At 46.6% G+C, this 16,972-nt stretch overlaps 1 protein-coding gene across 2 annotated transcripts in view; it reads left to right on the top strand.

Moving 5' to 3' along the window:
* slc27a6 (solute carrier family 27 member 6) overlaps positions 1–11,655 on the top strand; it is a 68,287-nt gene extending 56,632 nt beyond the window's left edge. Inside the window, exon 10 of one of the 2 annotated variants that reach the window (XM_061697738.1) lies at positions 314–11,655. In XM_061697738.1, the coding sequence (XP_061553722.1) occupies positions 314–490 (177 nt within the window). In that variant the 3' untranslated portion in view covers positions 491–11,655. The remainder of the gene's footprint in view (positions 1–313) is intronic. The other variant, XM_061697739.1, reaches the window with a different exon arrangement.
* The last annotated feature ends 5,317 nt before the right edge of the window (positions 11,656–16,972 follow it).

Raw genomic sequence — 16,972 nt, 5'->3', positions numbered from 1 at the left:
CGGTGTTCAAATATGTGTTTGAAATTCACAAAGTAACATGTGGAGTGATTGGGCAAAGTTCTATGCGCCCTTCAGTACCCAGGTGAAGCTAGCTGGTCTAGTCTACAACAACTAGGATGAAAACCACATTGTGCCATCAGACTCCAAGGTTCAATTTACAACCTGACTGATAGTACTGCTCATAATATGTAAAATCTATTCTAACTAAATGTTCAGAAGGATACATTCTATGACCTTTTGCACATTGCGTTATCTGCTATTCATTGTAATTCCACCAGCCACACTGATTGGTATTTTTTTTCTTTCTCCTCAGGTAGTAATGGAAATGACCAGCACCTTTAAACAGCAGAAGTTCCAGCTGGTCCAGAGTGGATTTAATCCCTCAACAATATCAGATCCTCTTTATGTGTTGGATTATCACCAGAACACCTATATCCCTTTAACAAAAAATGTCTACCAGAGTATCCTCTGTGGAGAACGCAAGCTATAGGACTGTGAATACGAGTGAGCGTAAAGGTAGAGATCCAAGCACAGTATGATTTTATAATTGAGCCTTGCTTCTTGCAGTTGTTCATATTTCAAGATCGATAGAAATTCCAGGATACAGGAGCCTATATTACAAAAAAAAGTTTACAAGTCAGAAAATAAAAATGTTAAACGTTGATATTAAAGTGCAGGTAGTATTTAAGTTGCAAACATTTTTAAAAATCAATCAGTACAAATTCAGAGTCACACCTGGTTTACATGGAGCTTAATATTCCGGTTAGAAGCAAATTGGAAAAGAAACACAATCCAGGAAGGAATCGGCACGTCTCGCTCCCCTGGCCATCTCGGTCGGCCGCGAATGCGCTGACTGCCTGCTTTAATTGGCCCGAAGGAGGACTTAGGAAAAAATAAAAGTTAGGGGGGGGGGGGGGAATCCAGGAAGGGACTGGTGTGTCGCGCTTGCCTGGCCACCTTAGAGTGCACCTCCATCGGCCGTGAGTGCTCCTGATGTTGACATAATTCTGCTCATGTCACACGTCTGTAAAATGTCAATTCTGATTGAATACACGTAAACACCAGACCGGAATAGATCACGTTAGGGGTGCGCTATAAACAGTATACTCGATAGGCGGTACAAATTTAGCCAAAGGTAGAGATTTGGACTTTATCCACCAATCGTTATAAGGCTTGTTAATGACGTCATGGCATCTGTCTCAGTATAAAAATGGCTCAAGCACGTATGATCACTTAGGTCCAAGCACTGTTTTTTTTTTTTAAAACAGCTGTAACCCCTATGATGAAAACTATTAATGGATCTAGGGTTCCCTTGCCCGGTAACGTGGGTCCCCCTTCCCATGGGCTCACCACCAGTGGGAGGGCCATAGGGGTAGGGTGCAGTGCGAGCTGGGCGGTGGCCGAAGGCAGGGACCTTGGCGATCCGATCCCCGGCTACAGAAGGCTCTAGGGACGTGGAATGTCACCTCTGTGGCAGGGAAGGAGCCCGAGCTGGTGTGTGAGGTCGAGAAATTCAGATTAGATATAGTTGGACTCGCCTCCACACACAGCTTGGGCTCTGGTGCTTGTCCTCTCGAGAGGGGTTGGACTCTCTTCCACTCTGGAGTTGCCCGTGGTGAGAGGCACCAAGCAGGTGTGGGTATACTTATTCCCCCCCCCCCCCGGCTCAGCACCTCTACCTTGAGGTTCACCCCAGTGGACAAGAGGGTAGCCTCCCTCCGCCTTCGGGTGGGGGGGACGGGTCCTAACTGTTGTTTGTGCCTATGCACCAAACAGCAGTTCAGAGTACCCACCCTTTTTGGAGTTCTTGGATGGGGTGCTGGAGAGCGCTCCAGCTGGGAACTCCATCGTTCTGCTGGGGGACTTCAATGCTCACGTGGGCAATGACAGTGAGACCTGGAAGGGCGTGATTGGGAGGAACGGCCCCCCCCAATCAGAACCCGAGCGGTGTTCTGTGATTGGACTTCTGTGCTCACCACCGATTGTCCATAACGAACACCATGTTCAAGCATAAGGGTGTCCACACGTGCACTTGACACCAGGACACCCTTGGTCGCAGTTTGATGATCGAGTTTGTGGCCGTGTCATCGGACTTGTGGCCGCATGTCTTGGACACTCTGGTGAAGAGAGGGGCGGAGCTGTCAACTGATCACCACCTGGTGGTGAGTTGGCTCCAATGGTGGTGGAAAATGCCGGTCCGACGTGGCAGACCCAAACGTATTGTGAGGGTGTGCTGGGAACGTCTGGCAGAATCCCGGGTCAGAAGGATTTTCAACTCCCACCTCCGACAGAACTTTGCTCATGTTCCGGGGGTGGCGGGGGACATCGAGTCCGAGTGGACCATGTTCCGCGCCTCCATTGCTGAGGCGGACGACCGCAGCTGTGGCCGTAAGGTGGTCGGGTGCCTGTCATGGCGGCAATCCCTGAACCCGTTGGTGGACACCAACGGTGAGGGATGCCGTCAAGCTGAAGAAGGAGTCCTATCGGGCCTGTTTGGCTTGTGGGACTCCTGAGGCACCTGGTACCGGCTGGCCAAACAGAATGCAGCTTTGGTGGTCGCTGGGCAACAACTCGGGCATGAGAGGAGTTCGGTGAGGCCGTGGAGAAAGACCTCCGGACGGCTTCGAGGAAATTCTGGTCCACCAATCCGACGTCTCAGGAGGGGGAAGCAGTGGACCATCAACACTGTGTTTAGTGGGGTGTTGATGGTGCACTGCTGACCTCAACTCGGGACGTTGTGAATCGGTGGGGAGAATACTTCGAAGACCTCCTCAATTCCACCGACACGCCTTCCCATGAGGAAGCAGAGTCTAGCCCCGGGGTGGATGAGATTCGCCCACAGTTCCTAAAGGCTCTGGATGTTGTGGGGCTGTCCTGGTTGACACGCCTCTGAAACATCGCATGAACATCAGGGACAGTGCCTCTGGATTGGCAGACTGGGGTGGTGGTCCCCCTTTTTAAGAAGGGGGACCGGGGGGTGTCTTCCAACTATCACACTCCTCAGTCTACCTGGTAAGGTCTATTCAGGGGTGCTGGAGAGGAGGGCCCGTCGGGAAGTCGAATCTCAGATTCAGTAGGAGCAGTGTGGTTTTCGTCCTGGCCATGGAACAGTGGACCAGCTCGACACCCTCAGCAGGGTCCTCGAGGGTGCATGGGAGTTCGCCCAACCAGTCTACATGTGTGGACTACGAGCAGGCGTTCGACCGTGTCCCTTGGGGGATCCTGTGGGGGGTGCTTCGGGAGTATGGGGTACCGAACCTCCTGATACGGGCTGTTCGGTCCCTGTACGATCGGAATCAGAGTTTGATCCGCATATCCGGCAGTAAGTCGGACTTGTTTCCAGTGAGGGTTGGACTCCGCCAAGGCTCCCCCTTGTCACCGATTCTGTTCAGAACTTTTATGGACTGAATATCAAGGCGCAGCCGAGGTGTAGAGGGGGTCCTGTTTGGTGGCCTCAGTATTGCATCTCTGCTTTTTGCAGATGATGTGGTTCTGTTGGCTTCATCAAGCCGTGAGCTCCAACTCTCACTGGAGCAGTTCGCAGCTGAGTGTGAAGCGGCTGGGATGAGAATCAGCACCTCCAAATCTGAGACCATGGTCCTCAGTCGGAAAAGGGTGGCATGCCCTCTGTAGGTCGGGGATGAGATCCTGCCCCATGTGGAGGAGTTCAAGTATCTTGGGGTCTTGTTCACGAGTGAGGGAAGAATGGAACGGGAGATCGACAGCGTCTGCAGTGGTGTGGACTTTGTATCGATCCATTGTGGTAAAGAAGGAGCTAAGCCGAAAGGCGAAGCTCTCGATTTACCGGTCGATCTACGTTCCCACCCTCACCTATGGTCACGAGGTGTGGGTCGTGACCGAAAGAACAAGATCCCGGATACAAGCGGCCGAAATGAGTATCCTCCGCAGGGTGACCGGGCTCTCCCTGAGAGAGAGGGTGAGAAGCTCTGTCATTTGGGAGGGGCTCAGAGGAGAGCCGCTGCTCCTCCACATCAAGGAGCCAGATGAGGTGGCTGGGGCATCTGATTCGGATGCCTCCCGGACGCCTCCCTGGTGAGGTGTTCAGGGCACGTCCCACCAGGAGGAGACCCCGGGGACGACACAGGACACGCCGGAGAGACTACGTCCTTCGGCTGGCCTGGGAACACCTCGGGATCCCCCGGAAGAGCCGGACGAAGTGGCTAGGGAGAGGGAAGTCTGGGCTTTGCTGCTAAAGCGACTGCCCCCGTGACCGACCTCAGATAAGCGGGAGAAAATGGATGGATGGATGGATTAAACAGCTCCAAGCTGGTTAAGAAAATAATGGAATGTGGGACTGGAAAAAATCTGCTTAGGGTCTGGGAGTTTGCGCTGGTGTACTCCCTAAGCCTCACCTCCATGGCAGATAACAAGCAACACTTCTGAAAAATATTGCTCTCACTAAAGTTGGATTAGGAGTAATTAACGTAAAAGCCATGCTATCCTCTAAACTATCGAGTAATCGCAAAAAAACAAACTCGGTGCTTGACACAATTGTGGCTATAACCCCATCACAGTGGAGAGTAACTAACTATGGACTAGGTAGCAAAGCGCACATGTCCGAAATCACGAAATGGATCAGTAACTTACAGCACACGTCAGCTAGGAGGATGACCCTATAAGGTCAAATGTATGTTATCAATATGATATCATAAAATATTAATATATCAGCAAAGTTAATTGTGTTTGTTTGCACTACACCGTGCTGAAGTTTAATTTTGAGTTTTGAGATCTGCGCAATTAATTAAAATTACATAAAAATGTGTTTGTTTTTGTTGTTTTGTTTTTTTTCAATTTAGCTTTGTAAAATTATTGTACAACCCATTCAGAAATACTTCCATTATCATTTTTACACTATTTATATCAGCATATACAGTGTTCCCTTGCCACTTCGCGCTTCACGTTTTGCGGCTTCAACACTTCGCGGGTTTTTCCAAAATAGTCATCAAAAAATTCATCAAAATACAGCCATAGAGGGCAGAAGTTATGCATCTGTGGCACGCCATTATGGCGTGCATGAATCTACAGTGCGGTACATCAAGAAAGAGGAAGCAAACATCCGCAAAACTGCTTCAATAACCTTCAATAAGGAAGCGAAACGTGTGGTATGATAATAATAAGAGAATAAAATAAGAGAATTGTGAAAATGGAAGCTGCGTTGGCATTGTGGATTGCTGATTGCAGGGAAAAGATTACAAATATTATCAGGACAAAGGCCAAAGCTCTCTACGACCAAATCTTGCCCGATGACGACAATGAAGAGGCTTAAGAAGGTGCTGATGAATGTTTATTACTGTATAATCAATGTTAATTACTGTATAAGGTTTTATAATGAAAGATTTAAGTAAATACGTGTACTGTTGTAATCTTACATTTATAAACATTCTGGTACCCACATCCATGAAAATTCTTAGGGGTGGGGGGCAAATCCTACTTCACGGTTTTTCATCTTTCGTGGGGGGTTCCGGTCCCCATTAACCGCGAAAGACGAGGGAACACTGTACTGTATATACCGTTACCGTGGGGGATTCAATTCATACCGTGATATATATTTTAGGTCATGTCGCCCAACCCTAGATCACGTCACGTGAAACCTTTGACCTGACATTTTCAATCGGAATGATTTCTATCAGAATTGGGGGAAAAAAAACAAAAAACAAGTCTGCATGTAAACCTGGCTTTTGAGTTCCTCTAACAAAGTGACTGTGATCATGACTGTGTCCCCTTCAGGCCAGCCACAGTTTGGCTGTCAAGCCATGGCAATGGGACAAAAGTGTTTGTGAGGTGTTTTGTGGAGGCGGTCACAAAAGCCTGGTGCTGAACGTACTCCTCTGCCTGATCAGAGTCCGGTGTAGATGGCGCTGGGTATTGTCCAGGATGGAGAGGATCTTATCCACAGTCAGCTCTGTCACCTCGACCCAGGAGTCCATCTCGGTACCCGTCACAGATACCACCAGCCTGTCCGGTCGCAGAGTGTCCTTCTCTTTAATGCTGCATCCCCAGCACACTACAGCATGAAAGCAAAAGAATGCTGACAACATCAGTGGTAAAACATATCCAGCAGCCTTATTTCATTGTTGAAGAATCCCATTCGCCTCAGGAAGTCTCAATGTGTCTTTCCCTTCCTGTGGATGCTGTCTGTGTTGTCCGACCAGTCCATTGTGTTGTTGAGCTGTAGCCGCGGTTATTTAGGTGGTGACCACCTCCATGCAGTCGATAGTACGGGCTGAAGGGTTATATTCCTCCTGAAGTTGGATATGGAGATGTTCAGCTGCAGATGTACAGTATGTCCTGCATCATTCCCAGGAGTCCTCCATCAGGATCCTGTACTACTCCTCCTTTTCACCTATTTTGGAACCAACAAGCACGGAGTCATCTGAGTATTTCTGAATCGTCAGACTCATTCCGGAAATCTGATTGTGTATCTAGCGTGTGAACAGGACGGGGCTGCGCACTGTCCCCTGTGGTAAATGCTAAAAACTAGCTAAAAAATGGATTTTTTAGCTAGTCTTTCAGTAGGATTGGCTTGATAATGTTAAAGACAACACAAACATTGTCACGGTACCAGTTCCACTGTCGAGGTGAGAGTGAGCTTTGTCCAGCAGGTACAGGATTGCATCATCGATGCACCAACATTCCACAGGTGAACAGGCTCATTGGGAACAGGTGGGTGCCATGATTTGGTATAAAAGGAGCTTCCCTGAATTGCTCAGTCATTCACAAGCAGAGACGGGGCAAGGTTCACCTCTTTGTGAACAAGTGCGTGAGAAAATAGTCGAACAGTTTGACAATGTTCCCCAACGTGCAATTGCAAGGAATTTAGGGATTTCATCATCTACGGTCCATAATATCATCAAATGGTTCGGCGAATCTGGAGAAATCACTGTTTGTAACTGGCAAGGCCCAAAACCAACATTGAACGGCCGTGACCTTCGATCCCTCAGGCGGCACTGCATCAAAAACGAAATCAATCTGTAAAGGATATCACCACATGGGCTCAGGAACACTTCAGAAAACCAATGTCAGTATACAGTACATCCGTAAGTGCAACTTGAAACTCTACTATGCAAAGCAAAAGCCATTTGTCAACAACACCCAGAAACGCCGCCGGCTTCTCTGGGCCCGAGCTCATCTAGGATGGACTGACCCAAAGTGGAAAAGTATTCACATTTCAAATTGTTTTTGTACAACTCAAGTGTGGTAGAAGTGGCTTTGTAAATGATAAACATCTGGAGGACCCGAGTGTAAGTGTGGGGATCCACAAGACATTTGTATTGTTATTTGATCCAGGGTGGTCCAGCGGCCTCACCAACGCGCCCCGAAAACCGGCCACCCGGAAGAGGCCGCAGGGACCCAACGCCACCCCGGGCCCCCACACCAAACAGCCATCCGGCCAGAGGGGCTTGGCTCCAGGAGCACCACCATGAGCCGAGTGAGAACCCACCTGGCAGTCATTGGCCCCTTGTCTAAGTGGTGCATTAAAATCTGGACTGGCCCGTGAGGCCCGTTTACTTTTATATTTACAATATAGTATTGTTATTATCAGATGGCACGCTACCCTGGCAGAGGGACAAAAGATCTAGATTCAGCAGGTTGAAGAAGGGTGACCAGCTCTTTGTGTAATTATGTCATCGATTTCTTTTTCATTCCGCGTATATTTTTTTCGAATGCAATATACTGTATGGTCGCATTTAACCAGTGATTAATATTAATAGATGGTTTATTTTTCCGAGTTTAATAAAATTGTTTTGTGAATATTTATTTGGGAGGTCAATTCTGCTTAAGTCACCAATCACGCACAATCTTGGGGAAAGTGGAATCCAGCAGTTCAAAATCAACGAGAGTTTCTGCATAACCGAAGTCCAAAAGTAATGAATTTGTGTGTTAATTTCGAAATCTAGATTGCGCCAGATTGGGGCGAGCATACTGGGAGCTAATTGAGATTCGGTAGTTTCAAGACTTTCTCCACCAAGCCGTTAACGTGGATGCGATTATTGGAGTTTTTGAAACACTTATAGCGTTTAAGACTTGTAGAAATAAATCGGAGTTTTGAGAGTTTGATGTTGTTGCAGTCTGTGTGTTCCAATTCTAGCCAAGAGTGTGGTGTATTCATTTGATGATTTAGCTAACCCGTAGTGGGTTAGCTAAATAATTGTGCTTAGAGTTGGTAGCATTTAGGCCTCCCTCGTGTTCACTTTTCTAAACAGTGGATCAACTAATTCGAGTTTTTGTATTTTTTTCATCAAAATGTATTATGGCAGAATAAAAGGGTTGGAACCATTTTTAATGTGGTCTTAAATGGAATCGTTGCGAGTAATTCATTTGATGTCATGTTTTCATTTTGATTGTGGCTATTTTTCCCAAGTAGTGACATAGGGAGGTTATTCCAGAAGTGGTGTGTACCAGTAATTTAGATTGGTTAGCTCTGGCAAAATATTAATACCTAAATACTTAATATTTCCGATAGCAATGGGGTCATCTGGGATTTGATCTGCAGGATTCCACGGGTTTTCTGTTATTGGGAGTATGGTTGATTTTGTCCAATTTGATAGAGTCATCTGATAATTGTGAAAATGTTTTAATGAGATTGAAGACTGCTTGAAGAGATGACTCGGGTTCCTGTAAATAAAGAAGATTTTGTGTTCTGTCACTGGCGAGCAGATACTTTTATATTATTAATACTCTGGCGTGTGGCGGTAGCTAGAGGTTCGATGAATATGGCAAATAGCATTGGTGAAAGTGGACACACCCTTCTCTGGTTCCTCTTTGTAGAGTAAAACGTTGCGATGTGGTGACTGTCGCTTTTGGCGAGTTGTATAATCCCGCTATCCGACGTATAAATGAGACAAGTGTCCGTCCGGGCCAGGCACTCTTCCTGATTGCATATTTTTGGAATCCATTATGTAGTGCTGTGATAATTAAAGGAGCATAAAGACTGTATTTAGTTTCTATGTTTAATTGAGGAATGTTTAGATCGTTAATAAAAGATTTCCATTTCTTTTTGGTCTGGGTTGCTTGACGATGCGTGGAAGCTGCTATAACAATTGTAAAATACGTCATTTATCAAAACAGATTAAACTAAATCATTATATACCTAGAACAATGACACGTTAGATATGAGCTTTGCATGGTGCAGTTGTGCTTACACCCTGTGAGGGAAGGACAGGACATGATACAGCAGGACAAGGACAGGAGGGGAAATATGCAGGACCAGGGTCGTGAACCTGGCTGGACAACTGAAGTGTGCTGGGAGTGGCTCTGTAAATTACTGTATAAATGTCTGTAGAACCAGAGTGTGACTGAGAGGATACCCAAGCATTTCGCATATTTTCGTATTTGTCGCAATCAGTGAGTGGCCCCACACCCAGAAAATAAGTCTCGGGGGTGTGTGTCTGTGGACACATGCAAGTAAATTGACACTGTTTTGCATGCACAATGACTGACAGAAGTGTTCTGTAATTGCTGTGCCTGCACGGCGGAGGCAGAAGACCCCACCCAATCAATTGAGAGGCGGGGTCGGGCCCAGGAGTCCGCCCGAGAGCAGCCCGGTGGATGGGACACGTCCCGCACTGAGGGACCCAGGGCAGTCCACCGGCCCCACCGAGGCGCCCTGAAAACCAGCCAGCCGGAGGAGGCTCCAGGGTCTCAATGCCCTTAGGTGTGAATGTGAGTGTGAATGGTTGTTTGTTTACTGTATGTTCCCTGCGATTGGCTGGCGACCAGTTAAGGGTGTACCTCGCCTCCTGCGAGAAGATGGCTGGGATAGGCTCTCGTCCTTCTGAGAAGAAGAAGAGCAGAGAATCAGACAGAAAGGAGTGAGGATACATGCTGGTGGGATGTGTGGTTCCGTTCTTTTGTTTGTCCAAGCAAAAGGAAAAAGGGAAACAAAAGTACTTTTCTCGAAGAGCCACGGGGTGACGTTAGCATCACGAAACAGTTGACCGTCGACAAACAGCTTGTCGACAACTACGCTCGTTTGCCTTTCTCACGGTTGCTCTTCAACAAAATCTTACGCCTCTCGTTGATTTCCTTGGGGAACTGGTCGTTCATTCCGAAGCATGTCCCTTTGAGCTCACGATCTTTTGTTTTCACAAAAGATTTTTGTTGGACGTCTTCAGACTTTGCTATGAATGGGATGTGGTCGGTTTCCTCAACGGGAGCCTTCTAATCAATGAATACGGTAAAAGGTAATCTTGTCGACTGTATCTTGCTGTATCTTGAGCATGGACACGATGAACTTTTTAATCTGCGCCTCGAGGTCTTCCGGTGCATTTTCCGGAATGCCTGAGGAAATGAGATTGTCGTGCATGCCACGTGGATGTCCAGCGTGGTTTCTTTCCTGATTTTATATTCCAACCTGAGAGTTTTTAATTCCCCTGTCGTTGACATCATGTTTGATCGGAGCGTGGCCTGTGTTTCTAGTTTTCTAGTGGACCGAGAAGATCTTCTGTCGAGCTAGATGAATCTGTCTTCCTCCTCATCAGCGGCTGCTGAGTGCAGGAACTGGGATTCTCCACGACAGATGGGTTTGCGTTGACGTAGCTGTCGGTGAGAATCTTTTTAAGAGTACCTTATTGAGACGTTTTCGCAGTACAGCATGTAAGAGAGTGATTGCGTCAACGGTCTTTCTCTTTGAACTACCTACTTCAAAGAAGGCAATTGCATTCTCGGGACCGTTTGCAGGACAATACGTCCTCTGGGTAAGCTAGGAGGTGAAGGTATCAACGGGGGCTGCCATTGTAATATCAAAAAGAATAATTAGCATTTAGTCCTGGGGGAGAAAAAAAAAAGGGGGAGAAACCGCAGCTGAAAAAGGAAAAAGACAAAGTTTGTCTTGTAGTAGCTGCTTTCTTCCAGATCTACATAAGAGGCGGCACCGTGTTTTTGTCTCTGGAAATCACGCGGTCTCTCACGTTGTTGTCACAGCAATGCTCGCGTTCAGCCCAGTTTGAAGTTTAAATCGGGAAAAAAGTTTGTTTGCTTGATGTGCCGCTATGCAATGTAAGTCTCACTTTGCGTGAAAAGTGCCCTCGGATAATGCTCGTAATTTGAACTGCATAAATACCAAATCAAATTATTAGTGATTTACAAACGTTCAAAAGCTAAAGAAATTACTAAATGTGTTCAGTATGTGAGAAGGCCCTTCATTTGTGATTAAATGTGAATGCTTTTCAAAACATCTGCAAGAACCGTGTCATTTTCATTTTTATTTTTTTTTTAATAATTGAAGCTTTGTCATGACTCAGCTGATCCAGAGTTTAAACTTGCACTCATCTTTGACTTGGTAGTTGCGGTGTAATGTTATGTTACACTGTTTTTCCATTCTTCGTATACTCACTTTGACAGACCTTTCTGTTAGTAGCATTAACAAAATTATTATCGATGACAAATTACTTGATTTTTTTATTTTTTTTTTCATGAAAACATGTTTAAAATCTTTTAGTTTCAGTCAGATCCACTCAGCCCCACCCTGTTGTACAAATACTCACCTTATTGATTGATGTAGGGATGTGTTCAGGACTCATCAAGTATTAGTTTCATATACTGTTAAGTATCACAATGAACTACTCAATCTTGTGGTACATCAATGTGAACAGAATAATGTGGTTGTTGTAATGTTTGTGTCTAACATGCCTCTGGGTGTTTTTTTTTTTTTTTTTTTTTTTTTTTTTTTTTTTTTTTTAATCAACCACAACTGTTTTTTTTTTTTTTTTAAACGATAACAAATGCCGTATTTAACAACGTCACATGTTCATATACTATATACCGTCCAGTTGTTATGAAAAGTTCACACGCCCGGTCTCAAATTCCAGGTTTCGTGACACTAAAAAAAAAAAAAATCTGACTGAGATAAAACATTTCAAAAATATTACGGTCATTAATACAAGTCAATTGGGAAGAGAAAAAAATACGTCTTATAACTGTGGATGCGCCTTTGTTCAGAATGAACCTTGAGACCTTTCCCCCACAAAGTTGTTGTTATTTTGCAGAGATCAAATCGAAAGTGAATTTTATCTGAGCATGAAATATTTTTGGACGATATTTCAAATCCATTGTGATATATTTTTTGTTGGGGGGAAAAACAAATCCATATGTGAATATACATGAAAAAAGGTACCCCTAAACCTCAAAGAACTTTCGACACATTTAAACTCATTTGAACAAGCGAATTTGAATAATCTGTCCACCAACTTCAACAAATAGTCTCTTCCATAAGATCTCTAATGGTTATGTGTTCACTCTGCTGCACGTGTTGTTAGTGGGCATCGTTGCACCCGATCTACTAAGATTGCGATCTTTTACTACGAACCCATATAGCCGGCGCTAAATTGCACGTTCGCTCACAAACAGATTGCGTACACTGTTGGTAATACGTGTAAAAGTGGTGGAGACCACCATGGGGGGAGGATGTTATGTTATAGGTAGCGCTGATTGGTTTGTGGGAAAGTACCACAAGTGCAAAATGAAGTTCAAAGTGATGGAATTGGAAGTGCTAGTGGAAGAAGATCTCTCGCTCCGGTAATTTTGGTGAACTCTATGACCGAAAAGAAGAAAGTCTTTGTTTGATTTAACTTGTCTCGGGTGCCCATCCTCCGTCATTGCGTGGAAAACTTGGGAAAGCCCACTCGAAAAACTGCACTGGGAGAGGCCAGCGCCAGACAGTTGTCGCAGTCCAATGAAATGACCCAGACACGAGAAATGCAAAGTTGAAAGCAGTTTAGTCAAGGGTGACTGGCTCTAAAATTGCCTTTAGATCAAGAAGACCACATGAGTAGCCTACGGTCCTGTTCTAAAAATTGCTCACTTCCTAGTAATGTGAAAGAACTGATCATTTGAAAATGTAAACACATGCAGAGATTTGTTAAAAATAAATTTGCATTTTTAAAATATTGATCTGTTTCCTACTTTGTTAACTCCTTGTTGATCATTATTGTGGAGAGTCATTAATATGACCAGTGTCTTTACAGAGATGAATAACCATCCATTTTTTTGTACCACTTATTCTCATTAGGGTCGCGGGTATGCTGGAGCCTATACCAGTTATCTTCGGGCAAGAGGCGGGGTACACCCTTAACTGGTCGTCAGCCAATCGCAGGACACATAAACAAACAACGATTCACGCTCACATTTACACCTACGGGCAATTTAGAGTCTTCAATCAACCTACCACACATGTTTTTCTGGGATGTGGGAGGAAACCAGAGTACCCGGGGAAAGCCCACCCATCCACAGGAAGAACATGCAAGCTCCACACAGGTGAGACCGGGATTTGATCCCGAGTCCTCAGAACTGTGAGGCAGATGTGCTAACCAGTCGTCCACCGTGATGCGGGGGCAGCAGCTTTAGCAGGGAAGCCCAGACTTCCCTCTCTCCAGCCAATCCAGACAGCTCTTCCACGGGGATCCCGAGGCGTTCCCAGGCCAACCAGGAGACATAGGTGTTTCCTGGGTCGACCCTAGGCTCTCCTCCCGGTGGGACGTGCCCGGAACACCTCACAAGGGAAGCGTCCAGGAGGCATCCTTATTAGATGCCCCAGCCACCTCATCTGGCTCCTCTCAATGTGAAGGATGACCCGAGCTTCTGACCCTATCGCTAAGCGAGAACCCAGACACCCGAACAGCCCGTATTAGGGGACTTCGGTAGACCATAGTCCCGAAGTACCCCCCCGCAGGACTCCCCGAGAGACACGATCGAACGCCTTCTCCGAGTCCACAAAACAGATGTGGACTGGTCGGGCGAACGCCCATGCACCCTCGAGGACCCTGCTGAGGGTGTAGAGCTAGTCCACTGTTCCATTTGCCAGGACGAAAACCACACTGCCACTCATCATTCTTCTTCCAAGCACGGCGAGTGGAGTCAATACCAAAAAGTTCCATTTGGTCCCATATGACACTCTCCCAATTTTTCTCTGGATCATCCAGGCGGTCACTGGCAAACTTTAGACAGGCCTGGACATCTGCTGGCTTCACCAGGGTACCTTTCGGCCACTCCAGGATTTGAATTCATGACGACGCAGTGTGTTACTAATGGTAACCTCTGTGACTGGTCCCTGCTCTCTTTAGGTCATTAACCAGGTCCCCCCGTGTAGTTGTGGGTTGATCCTCGCACCATTGTCCAGATCATTGATATCCCACAAGGTGAGATCTTGCATGGAGCCCCAGGTCGAGGGAGAGTATCAATCATCTTGTACTGTATTTCCTCCATCTTTTAATAATTACGCCAACGGTTTATCTCTTCTCACCAAGCTGCTTGCGTCTTGTAGAGTAGCTCATCCAAATCTTGTACAGGTTTACAGTTTTGTCCTTGGTGTCCTTAGACAGCTCTCTGGTCTTGGCCATGGTGGAGAGGTTGGAGTCTGACTGTTTGAGGGTGTGGACAGGATATGGAGTTAAAACACGTGCCATCAATTGGTTGGTCGATGACCATGAATGTATTTTTCAGAAGAATATACTTTCCCTTTCTCAAATTCTTTGTTTTGCATATTTCCCCCACTTTAATTCTTTAGATCATCAAACAAATCTGAATATCAGCTCGAGTTAACCAAAGTAAGCATAAAATGGCATTTTTAAATGGTGATTTTATTTCATGAGGGGGGAAAAAAACTAGTCAAAGTTACCTGCCCCCTGTGTGGAAGATACCTACCTGAACTGGTTGCCAGCCAATCGCAGGGCACATATAAACAAACAACCATTCACACCTATGGGCAATTTAGAGTTTTAACCTAGCATGCATGTTTTTGCGATGTGGGAGGAAACCGGAGCGCCCGGAGAAAACCCACGCAGGCACGGGGAGGACATGCAAACTCCACACAGGCAGGGGCCGGGGATTGAACCCCGCTCCTCAGAACTGCAAGGCAGACGCTCTAACCAGTCGTCTACCTTTTTCACTCTGTTATATTGTTATTTTCCCCCCTCATTAACTTACACACAGCAACCCCATATTGACAGAAAAAAAAACGGAATTGTTGAAACACTCCAAACTCTCAAAAAACACTCTCCCCATGCATTACAAACATCTATCCATCCATTTTCTGTACCGCTTATCCTCTCTCGGCTCACGGGCAGGCTGGAGCCTATCCCAGCCATCTTCGCGCAGGAGGCGGGGTGCTAGTCGCCAGCCAATCGCAGGGCACATATAGTAAACAAACAACCATTCACACTCACATTCGCACCTACGGGCATCGGGTCCCTGTGGGCTCCTCCGGGTGGCTGGTTGTCAGCGGAGTCGTTTGCCAGGCCACGGTGGGACAAGACTAGCCAATCAGAGCTTGTAGTTACAGGAGGCGTGACCCAATAGTCTGTCAATCACTTGCACACACCCAGCGCGCACAACAGGAGCTGACGGGGACGTTCCGCCGCCTCTTGCAGAGTAGACGACTATATATATATTGTTTCTTGGCCGCATGAAATCCGTTTTTTTGTTTTGTTTTATACGACAGACAGCCTGCTGGCACAAATAAACATTTCATACACTTTATTAATAGAGTCCCACATAACTGGTTAGCACATCCATCCAGGTACTCAGGTTTCCTCACCCATCCCAAAAACATGCCTGGTAGGTTAATTTATATATATATATATATATATATATATATATATATATATATATATATATATATATATATATATATATCCATCCATCCATTTTCTACCGCTTAGCCGAGGTCGGGTCGCGGGGCAGTAGCTTTAGCAGCGACGCCCAGACTTCCCTCTCCCCAGCCACTTCATCCATCTCTTCCGGGGGGATCCCGAGGCGTTCCCAGGCCAGACGAAGGATGTAGTCTCTCCGGCGTGTCCTGGGTCGTCCCCGGGGTCTCCTCCCGGTGGGACGTGCCCGAAACACCTCACCGGAGAGGCGTCCGGGAAGCATCCGAATCACATGCCCCAGCCACCTCATCTGGCTCCTCTCGATGTGGAGGAGCAGCGGCTCTACTTTGAGATTCTCCCGGATGACACCCTGCGGAGGAAACCCATTTCGGCCGCTTGTATCCGGGATCTCGTTCTTTGGGTCACGACCCGCAGCTCGTGACCATAGGTGAGGGTAGGAACGTAGATCGACCGGTAAATCGATAGCTTCGCCTTTCGGCTTAGCTCCTTCTTTACCACAACGGATCGATACAAAGTCCGCATCACTGCAGACGCCGCACCGATCCGCTTCCCTCACTCGTGAACAAGACCCCAAGATACTTGAACTCCTCCACTTGGGGCAGGATCTCATCCCCGACCCGGAGAGGGCACGCCACCCTTTTCCGACTGAGGACCACGGTCTCAGATTTGGAGGTGCTGATTCTCATCCCAGCCGCTTCCCACTCGGCTGCGAACTGCTCCAGTGAGAGTTGGAGGTCACGACTTGATGAAGCCAACAGAACCACATCATCTGCAAAATGCAGAGATGCAATACTGGGGCCACCAAACCGGACCCCCTCTACGCCTCGGCTGCACCTAGAAATTCTGTCCATAAAAGCTGTGGGCGGAGTCCAACCCTCACCGGAAACGAGTCTGACTTACAGCCAGATATGCCCCAGACAACTTAGCTCCAACTTAGCTCCTAACAAGCCCCTCCACCACAATAAGGTGACGGCTCAAGGAGGATATATATATATATATATATATATATATATATATGTTTAAATGTGCCCTGCGATTGGCTGGCAACCTGTTCAGGATGTACCCCGCCTCCTGCCCGTTGATAGCTGGGATAGGCTCCAGCACGGCCGCGACCCTAGTGAGGAGAAACCCCAGTCAGAGCCAATATTGAGCCTTCTGCAATGCATCCAATTTGACTTGCTTTTTGGTGTCATAAAGTTGTTGAATTCTGCCTGAAATAGTTTCTATGTATGGTAGTTGAAAACTTGGATCGCATGTCGCTATACGTAGCACATTTTCTAATCCTTTGTCCTCTACTACTAATTGTGGTCTACAGTCCAGAACAATCTCTGATTTTCTCTGATGTT

Source organism: Phycodurus eques, chromosome 15, assembly GCF_024500275.1.
Source record: "Phycodurus eques isolate BA_2022a chromosome 15, UOR_Pequ_1.1, whole genome shotgun sequence".
NCBI lineage: Eukaryota > Metazoa > Chordata > Actinopteri > Syngnathiformes > Syngnathidae > Phycodurus > Phycodurus eques.
Note: the sequence above shows the minus strand (reverse complement) of the source record. Positions and strands in the feature narration are given on the sequence as shown.